Here is a 10,158-nt window from a genome sequence, read left to right on the forward strand (position 1 = left end):
CCATGGCCAATATTAACCATTATAAACTTGTGTCTGTGTTTTTATTTATTATATTTATTTATGGTGTATATATGATTTTTTTTTTAGTTATTGGGCGTTTGCGATGCCATGAAGTAGACAGTCTTGCTGCTTTTATCTATGCCACTGCAGCCCCCTAGTCTCTGGCAGAAATGGCACAGGCGGAAAGCGGCTGCGCTACTCTGTTCATTAGTATTTACCAACACTGACATCTATGAAGCCGTGTGACTTGGTATTTGCGCTGCTGCTCCCCTGATGGCAGTTTCGCCAGTACTGTCCTAATGCCTACCCTGTGCACATATCTGGAGAGGGGTTGGAATAACAGGACACCCTAATGATTCAGAGTTCGGACACATTGACTTCTACTGATAAGATCCTGAAAAATTCACAGAAGACATTGTGTAGAAAGTATAAATCATAAGCATGGTTTATACATGGGGTTAGAAGGCTGGCCAGAAGGCTCAATGCCTGATCATAAGGAGTAGCCCACCGGGAATATTCCTGGTAAGGGTCCATTCACATGGAGTAAACGCGCACTCATTTTGGTGTGTATTCTTACACGTGTAAAAATAGGCGTGGAGGTTTTTTTGGCGCAAAGTGTTTTTTGACACTTTGTCGAATTTTCTGTTATTTTACACATGTAAAAAAAACGCAGCACAAAACGCGCTGCCATTTTTTACACGTGTAAAAATACACACCAAAATGAGCACGCGTTTACTACATGTGAATGGACCCTAAAGCATTGGATCAGACTATCCCCTGCAAAAGAGCCAACCTTGGTATACCCTGGATTTGTGATGTAGCAAAGATTTTAAGGCCCAGCAAGGAACCATTACTTTTTCAGCAACTGTCCAACCAGACAATTTACTCAACAAAGTATGATAAAAAGCACTAAGCATCGTGTATCACTTAAAGTGACAGTATTTGCTAAGCAAGCTGTAGCTGTGAGATTTAAAAAGGTGCCGGAGTTTTCATGAAAAGGTGAACTATGTGCAGTATCTCAGTCTTTTGCACACAGCAACAGTTTGCAGACTTGTTTGTGCAGGCTGTGAGCAAAAGCAACCCCTCCCCTCTCCATTCACTGAGCGAAAAGAGAAAAGTACTGCCCTCTATACTCACTGACGCTAGGTTCATACTAGTGTTTGAGACTCCTGAGGAAACTCCCTCCTACATTCTGCTTAAAATCAGCGAAAAGTCCTGAAAGGAGGAGTTTTCTCTCCGCCATTTTCGGCAGAAACATGGTAGACCCCATTATGGTCTATGGGGTCCGCGGTTCTTCACGTGTAACTGGTTTTTAAGCGGATAGGGTTTCCTTCTTTCGGGTCCCCAAGCAGACCAAAAGGACAGCAACCTGAACTCTAGTGTGAACCAAGTGTGAAATAAGGCGGAATGGAATACATCTAGGAACAGACTTCCTTAGTAAGGTTGCGAGCCAGCAGGCTGCATAAGCCGGCCGGATACTGACCGGCCATGATTAAGGCAGGGATTCCCCTCCCCCTTTTCCGGCCAAGCGATTGGCTGGTGGTGTGGCAATATGAATGTTGACGCTAGGCAGGGACACCCTCTTGAATCCCCGCCAAAGCGGCAACAAGCATCCCTCGTTTTGTTCTGTGAAATTGAATGGTTGTTGTGTGCCGTTATAATGTAGTATGAGGTACTTGTGGTTAGTTTTTGTGTGGCTATTGTACTATAATGTAATACGAATGTTCTTTACAGCAAGAACAATGAGGTTATTGAACTCTCTGCTCCAGGATGTGGTGATGGTGGATTCATTGAACAAATTCAGAGGGCCTGGATGTCTTTCTCGAAGAGAACAATATTACGGGTTATGGAGTCTAGATTTTAAGGGGAATCTATCATTGGCTATAGTGATTTTTAGCTTTATAAAGGATATTCTAGACATACCTTTCATTCAGTAATCCTCACAGCTATTTTTGAATTAGCCCGCTTTTATTGATATGCTAATTAGCCACCACGGCACACTGCAGAAGTCTCTGTGATGTTCCCTGAGCACTGCTTGTGTGATATGTGTCAACAGCGGGAGGTGAGAGCAGGGAAGGCTGCTGCTGCTGACACAAACCTTCCCTGCTCTCACCTCCCCCTGTTACACATATCACACAAGCAGTGCTCAGAGACTTCTGATGCTCTGTGGTGGCTAATTACCATATCAATAAAAGCGGGCTAATTCAAAAACTTCTGAGAGGATTAATGAATGAAAAGTATGCCTAGAATAGCCTTTCTAAAGGCTATGCAAATATACGCTTAGTTAAAAATCACTATAGCCAATGATAGATTCCCTTTTAAGATGATCCAGGGTTTTTATACTGACTGCCAGATTGGAGTCGGGAAGGAATTTTTCCCCTGAAATGGGACAATTGGCATAAGCGTCATGAGTTTTTTTTTTTTTTTTTTGCCTTCCCCATGATCAACACTGTAGGGTTATAGGTGGGACTTGAATGGACCGTTATCTTTATCCAACCTCATCTACTATGTAACTATGCAACGAATGTAAAATTATATGGTGGCTGTATTATGCGATAACATAATATGATGTAATTAGAGTTAGTTTCTGTTGGTTGTTGTATTCTGCTGTAATGTAATATAAAGTACTTACTGTTAGTTTTTGTTGTATCAGGTGTCACAGCGGCATATGGCAGGACCTTATCCCCTTTCAGCAATGGAGACTACTACCAATGTGTCACCCAGAGGAACATCCAACGCGTGCCCACCTGGACGCGGTGGCTGGCACTCGGGACACACACACACACATCATCGGTCGTCAGAATGGGGTAACAGGGTTTTCTGCTCATGTGTCATGTTAGGTTTCACATGGCTAGAAAACTTTGCTTTCAATGTGGCTTTTATGACTGCTCACCTCCACATGCCACTGTTTCAACATTTGACCATTTGCAGATTTTAGCAACACCTTCTACTTCCTTGATTTGTATAACTTTTTAGATTGTCCTTCTTGGTATTGCACGTTCAATGTTAAGGAGTATAAACTTTTTCATTCTACGAAGTGGTTGCTAATCTTATTTATGCACACAAAAGATCTGGTATTCATCTCTGTTCTCCTCCTGATCCACATGTCCTCGCCCAGAGTAGTCTACTGTTAACCGTATGTCATTGTCCATGTGACAAAACAGGATTTGCTTTTTCACTTTGCTGCTTCGTTCGGCTCCTACTATTACATAATTCCCCATAGGCAGTCACACTCCCTCCCCATACTAAAAACACATGTTCAGTTAAGAATGTCCTTGTGTCTCTTTTACGTAGGATCAAAGTGGCTGAACATGTGCTTTCTCCACAAAAGCACAATATGGATAAGATATTGAAGATCCATTTTCTACAAAAAAGTGTGACCCTCATTTGTATGCCGATGAGTACACCATCTGCGTCTAAGGTTATGCTATTATTTTACCCATGTATATAATGACAATCAATATAGAGCATTAGACCATGAAATTATGGACTAAACTCGGTCACACCTACATAGGGAGGAATTCAGTAACCCAGATACGCCGCTTTTCTAGCATGGATAGGTGAAAATGTGGCAAAACTTTGTCACACATCTCTTTCTTGCTTCAAGTCCCACTTTACAAAAAATGGGCAGAGCAGGGTGGAGACAAATGACTATAATTCACACAGAATGTAGGGGTGAGGTATACCTGAAAACTATGCCATTTGTAGAGAGGGGGTTGGCTTAGCATTCTGACACCTTCAACCCTTTCCCATCACAACCTTTTTTTCACTGCCTAAAACAGGGGAGACCCAGGGGCTATGACATCTCCTGTGCGTGAACCATATCTGAAGACCAAACATCTGCTGCAATAGTACAGCAGATGTCAGGAAGGGGTTAACATTATTTGCTTAAGCTGGCATAGATTTCACTTTTTGGCACATAGACTACCTATCCTCTCCCCTCCTCTTTTTACAGGTAGGTAGTTGCCTGTACTGTGGGCCTAGCTGACTAAAGTAAAGCAACCCAGGGAACAGGGATTGGTTCCAAATACATGATCCAGGGTTGTAACCAGCCTGTAACCACCAGACTGAGCTTCATAATGCCTGTACAATCCCTTTAGAAAGGGTTTTCTGGGCTAAAATACTGATGAACTATCTTACAGTTAGGTCAATAATATCAGATGGGTGGTGGTCAGCTGTTCTCAGCAGCTAATACTTTAAGGAGCATTCCCCTCTCAAAGATTCTATCTATACTGGTAGCTTATGTAAATTGAAGACTTTTCCTAAATATATTGCTTTAGAAATGCTGCTTTGTTTTCCTGCTATGTGAACTTACTCCTTTTCATTGTTTGCACAGCGTTACCATAACCACGGTACTGTGAGATAGGACAAGTGACATCACTCACTGCTTTGCCAGCAGGACAATCAGTTCAGCTAACTGCAGTTTGCTGATAAAGCAGAGTCTTTTATCTCACTATGTAAACAACATAACAACTTCTATTTAGACAGGCATAGTTACTGCAGGACCAGACACCACACACACACACACACACACACACACACACACACACACACACGCAATTTGTTTGTAGTCTGTAACCATGGAGACGCATTTATGCAATTTAACAACCTAATTTATACGTCTACATCATGTGGATAGACACAGGTTTGTGAGATGAAAGATTCCTCTCATTCTGTGTCCCTTCCCATTGACTCTAATGTAAACAATATGACAGACCCTTTATTCTGCCTTTTTTTTTCACACTTTTCAGGGAAAATAAGTCTTGCGTATGCAACACTTTTTTCATAAAAAGTAAAAAAAACAAAAAACATGATGTTAGAAATCTTCTGTCGTGTGTTTTTTTTGCACGGGGACGAATGCAAATAGACACCTGATGGAGAGGACTCCATCTGCACCTGTCTTTTAATGTCTATTGCTGTCATCCTATCACAGATGACAGTAACTGACATGACTAATGGTAATGTGAACGTAGCCGTAAGCAAATCCAGTTGTATTTCTATAAAGACAAACTACTATTTCAGCGCTGATCAAACAGGTTTATTTATTCTTTCACCATACATAACATATTTAGTTACTGTATGTATGACACGTGTCCATGTAAATTTCTTGCTAAAGCTAGGTTAAACACCTGCACTAGGGTTTCCGTTCTTCAGGTCCACTTGGGGACCCAAAAAAACCCCACAGAAGCCCAATTCGCTTAAAATGAGGTTACCCGCGGACCCAACAGACACAGACTATCATTTTGGGTTTCTGGCCAAAAAATATGTAGAGAAAAGTCTTGCTTGTAGAAGGGGAGACAGAATCTCCAAACAGGATGCAAGTGCAGATGTGAATCCGGCCTAACTCCAATTGATTGATTTATTTTTTCCCTATCAGTATGTCTTTGGAGCGTGGGAGGAAACACATGAAAACATGGGGAGAACATACAAACTTCCTTACAGACGTTGTCTTTGGTAGTATTCGACCCCAGGACTCCAACACCGCAAGGTTGCAGTGCTAACCACTGAGCCACCATGCTAGCTATTGCTGTAGGTGTATATTATTCTGAATTTAGACTTAGCCGCAAAACCACCAGTCCATTGTAATGATGAGTCATGGTTGGGATCAGAACAACTGAATGAAAAACTAGTAGAATGACAGATGCAGATGCAACACATTCCGTCTACACTCCAAAGACATTCTGCATGGCTGTTCTGCGCACAAAAGTTATGCTACTTTCTGTCAATTTTCTGATTACTAAGCAAATGTCATGAAATGTTAAATTCCCCCCACTGTATACAACTCTGAGGTCTGGCAACAATTTACACTGTACTCCAGTACTGTTGGTCCTGGACTAAGACAATATTCACACAGCCATTGTGAAAAACTGATGAAACACTCAATTTTTCAATGGACAATTTTCACAGCTCCTTCATAGTTGTTTTTACGAGAGATGTGTGAACAACAGCCGGAAATGGTACATGTCCTATTTTTTGAGAAATGTAAGTAGCCCCATAGACTTTCATTGTTCTGAAAACAGCCATCTGGTGACTATTTTCATGGTCATGTGAACAGAGACTGAGGTGTATAATGTTCCAGTGCAAGTCTTGGGACCAAAACCAGTGGTCCTACAAAAGGGCCATAACCACAAGTTTAGGTCAGTAGCCACATAATAACTCTAGAGCTACATGGAAATGAGACCAAAAATCACAGTATCATCACAACCAAGGCTACTATCTGGTGATGACTGTGTTATAGGGTTTACACTAGGATTGTACACTAATGTACAATGGAAAGCTTTCCACCTGTTCCCAATTTTGCCTCAAAATCACTGATGCAAAACACTGACCAAACACTGATCATGTAAAAGTACAACTGCAACGTGGCAACCTTGCCCATGCTACCTAAGTCGCTGTGTATTCCCAGCCTAAGGCATTGTTCACATTTTAATAGACATGTGCTGTCTATGTTAATTATGGACTGCAAACAACCATTTGGATTTTGCATTTGTGCACTTTTTAGTTTAAGGTAATTTCTATCTTTTTGGGACTCTTGATGGCATTCCTGTATTGTCTGTGATTTCTCCAGGGTTCAATGGGCACCTTTGGTACATAAAACTGACTCAAATAAAGGGGAGCTCCAGTTCTTTGTCCAACAGGCGTCTGCAAACACATATTTAAAATCAGTAGGTCCTGTACATGATCACCGTGAACACAGACAGCACATGTACATTAGAAATGGAGGCTGGGTTTTACATACGTACATAGAATTATTTTTGTTTGGTTTTTAACTTGACTGCAGTAATGAATATATACATTAGATTAAAAAAATATATATTTATCACAGTGCAAACCTTGCCTAAGGATACCATCACACAAAGAAATCCCCCTCCAATTTTGGCTGTGGGTTTAACCCCTACGGCTAGAGGTTATTTCATCTATTGCTATGTAAATCCTTGTATTTTCTGCAGTGTGTGAACGGGATTTGTTTAAATTCCATCCCATTCAGTGCTAGTGTGACTGACAGCAGGTTAGGCTAGGTTCACACTAGTACCAGGCACTCCATTGTTAAGGTCCAACAGGAGACCACTAAAACAGCGGTGACAGAAGGAGACCAGTGGACCCCAATGACTATAATGAAAATGAATGGTACAATGCAAATGTAAACCCAGCCTTAGCAGCCAGTGATTCCTGGGGGCTAATCTTCTGAGGGACCCCAGCCTTAAAAGGGTTAGCTACTTTCTAATAGTGATAGCCTAGCCTTCAATTTCAGTTTTACGGGGGTCTATCTGCTAGGACCCCTCAGATCAGGTGGGAGAGTTTGGATCCCAGAAATGTCTACATGTCAGGAGCCATCCAAATTAGAAAGCAAATAACCCATTCAATAAACTGGAAAGTGGATAAATACATAAAACAGTTAGAAATAGAGGAGCTTTATTTTTTTGCAAACTCCCAAACATCATGAAACATTCCAAAAATGGAACTCCCCTTTAAATTGCCACTTATGTATGGAAGGCAGACAAATAACAGTAAATGGCAGGACCCGGCTGCACTAGGGGGGGTATCTCCTACAATGCCCCGCTTATAACAGCACAGACACGTTCTGGAGTCCCTGTGACAGTTACACAACCACACACGGGGCACTGCAGCTCCGTCACATTATACACAGCCCGGGACACGTCCGTTTAATCCTCCGGTGACCACGTTCCCGGCCGCAGTCACAAGGCCTGACTCATGCCCGCTTCCCTGTCACACGTGTGTCGTCGCATGTCCCCGACTGCCGTGTCCCAGCACCAGCCAATCAGCGAGCGCCTGGAACTGTCCTGAAAAGAATATGAAGGGGCGTGGCTCCAGCTGGTCAGAGCCAGCGCTGATTGGCTGGAGGGTTGGAGTCTGGAATCCACGTGTTCTAGAAAGTAGGTCACGACAGCGCGTCCCCTTGAGGGGCCTCACGTGGAGAGCCGCTCGGAGCCCGGTCTCATTATGTAATCACTACGTCACGCAGGCTGGCGTCCAATCAGAAGGCGCGCTGGGCAGAACGTAAACACAGCCCGCACATGGCTAGGGCGGCCAGTCCATGTGAATGCGCTGGATGACAGGATCCAGGCTGGAGACACCGCGGCCGTCCCTCCTCCCTGTAACCCACTTTCCTGTCTTCTCACCACACCTTGCCCAGGTTATTGACACCAATGCTGCAGCCGGACGAGCAACTTTTATACGTTATCCTCAATACTGCAACATCTGACCCCTCAGCTAAACTGAGACTTCTAACAGTGTGCTGGGACTTGTAGTGTGACAGCAGCTGCAGTAATGTCTACATAACCCTCCATAGCCTAACAAAGTAGTCAGGACGAGCCCCGGGCATTGGGATCTCTATCATGAGGGGGTGATCTATTAACCCTCTTCTTCCCAGTGCAGCCTACTGACTGCCCCTAGAGCACTGCTCACCCCACATACAGGGGACTTACCCGCGTTGTTCTCCATGGTGTTCCAGAGCTGACAGTGGCTCACAGGTTGCACAGAAGGCGACTGTGCCGTGCAGGTGGGGGCGCCCCTCTCCCAGTGTCCTCCTTCTCTCCCTCCTGTCTTCAGCTACTCATTGTGCCAGCAGATCCATGCCGGGGGACAAGGTCTGCTGCCCTGGCTGCCCTCCTTCCTCCTGGCTGCTGTAGCTGAGCAACAAATTGCCTTGGTGTCCATACAATCCGCTGTCAGCTGGAGCAGTGTGACCTGGGGCTCCGGATTAGGCCGCCGCCGCTGCTGCTTCCCCCTCTCTCCTCTTCCCCAGGTCCCTGGAAGTGCTGCAACTATTTTTGCACTTTGCTGTGACACAGCCTTCTGTAGGGGCGGAGCTGTGTGCTTGACATGACACATGCTGGCAGCTCCTCCTCCTCCCTGCAGGGGGGGCAGTGCTACAAGTCAGCAGGTCCTAGCACATGTCTGCTGGAGAGAAGTAGGCTGCCAGGTGACATGGACTCTGTGCATGCTGCTTCTGTAGGGCAGTCTGTCTGTCCTGTAGTCAGCTTTGTATCAGTCGATGCATTTTACTGTAGTCTGACCTTGAAGCCACAGAAGTCTGCCTTATGTTTACTTAGTATTCAGATTAATGGGCACTGTATACAATCCTCAATGCCTGAGGAGAGGTCAAAGAGCAACTATCAGTAGGTTTGATCCCCTAAACCACTAGCAGGACTATACAGGGGCTAGGCAGACCCTTCTTTGTCACCAGTTATATGCCACACTGTGCGGTGGATGTCTGGAATATGGGCCACAGGGCTGGCAAGCTACATGCCCCAAGGCCTCTTACCAGTGGCGTAACTAGGAATGGCGGGGCCCCGTGGCGAACGTTTGACATGGGCCCCGACCGACGCCGAATACCTCGACCGACCCCCTCCTACGCATTTCTGTACGTTCTATTATCTCCCATAGTGGCCCCTGCACACAGTATTATGTCCCTTAGTGGCCCCTGCACACAGTATTATGTCCCTTAGTGGCCCCTGCACACAGTATTATGTCCCTTAGTGGCCCCTGCACGCAGTATTATGTCCCTTAGTGGCCCCTGCACACATTATTGTCCCCCATAGTGGCCCCTGCACACAGTATTGTCCCTTAGTAGCCCCTGCACACATTATTGTCCCCCATAGTGGCCCCTGCACACAGTATTATGTCCCTTAGTGGCCCCTGCACACAGTATTATCCCCCATAGTGGCCCCTGCAAACAGTATTATGTCCCACTGTGGACACCCATAAACAATTATTATACTTACTTACCTGTCCCCCGACTCCTACGTGGTCTTCTCCGCTGCTGTCCTTGCTCAATGACGTCGGACGTCACATGACCCGGGACGCAGGCCGGGTTCATGTGACGTCAGAAAGGACGTCAGGAAGGAGGCCTGGCAGGATCTCGGAGAGGTAAATAACATGTTTTTTATGTTTCTTACCTCTCCCCGTCTGCCAATCATTATACTCGGGGGTCCGAAAAGACCCCCGAGTATAATGATAGCAGAGGTAGCAGCTGTCACCGTGCCCCTAATGTCCCGGGCCCTGTGGCAGCTGCCTCCGCTGCTGTGGCTGTAGTTACGCCACTTCCTCTTACCCTGACTACTGCCATAGATGGCAGCCTCCGTTCTATAGGTATAGAGGGGCACTGACAGTATTTGTTGGATAAACCTTGTTCGA

General features: G+C 45.0%; 1 protein-coding gene across 1 annotated transcript in view; it reads right to left on the reverse strand.

The window, feature by feature from the left end:
• Positions 1-8,866, reverse strand: part of NR1D2 (nuclear receptor subfamily 1 group D member 2) — a 39,802-nt gene extending 30,936 nt beyond the window's left edge. The window contains exon 1 of the mRNA XM_075271343.1: positions 8,448-8,866. Coding sequence (XP_075127444.1) covers positions 8,448-8,463 — 16 coding nt within the window. The 5' untranslated portion in view covers positions 8,464-8,866. The remainder of the gene's footprint in view (positions 1-8,447) is intronic.
• Between the last annotated feature and the right edge of the window lie 1,292 nt (positions 8,867-10,158).

This window comes from Leptodactylus fuscus, chromosome 4 (genome assembly GCF_031893055.1).
Source record: "Leptodactylus fuscus isolate aLepFus1 chromosome 4, aLepFus1.hap2, whole genome shotgun sequence".
In the NCBI taxonomy this organism is placed as follows: Eukaryota; Metazoa; Chordata; class Amphibia; order Anura; family Leptodactylidae; genus Leptodactylus; species Leptodactylus fuscus.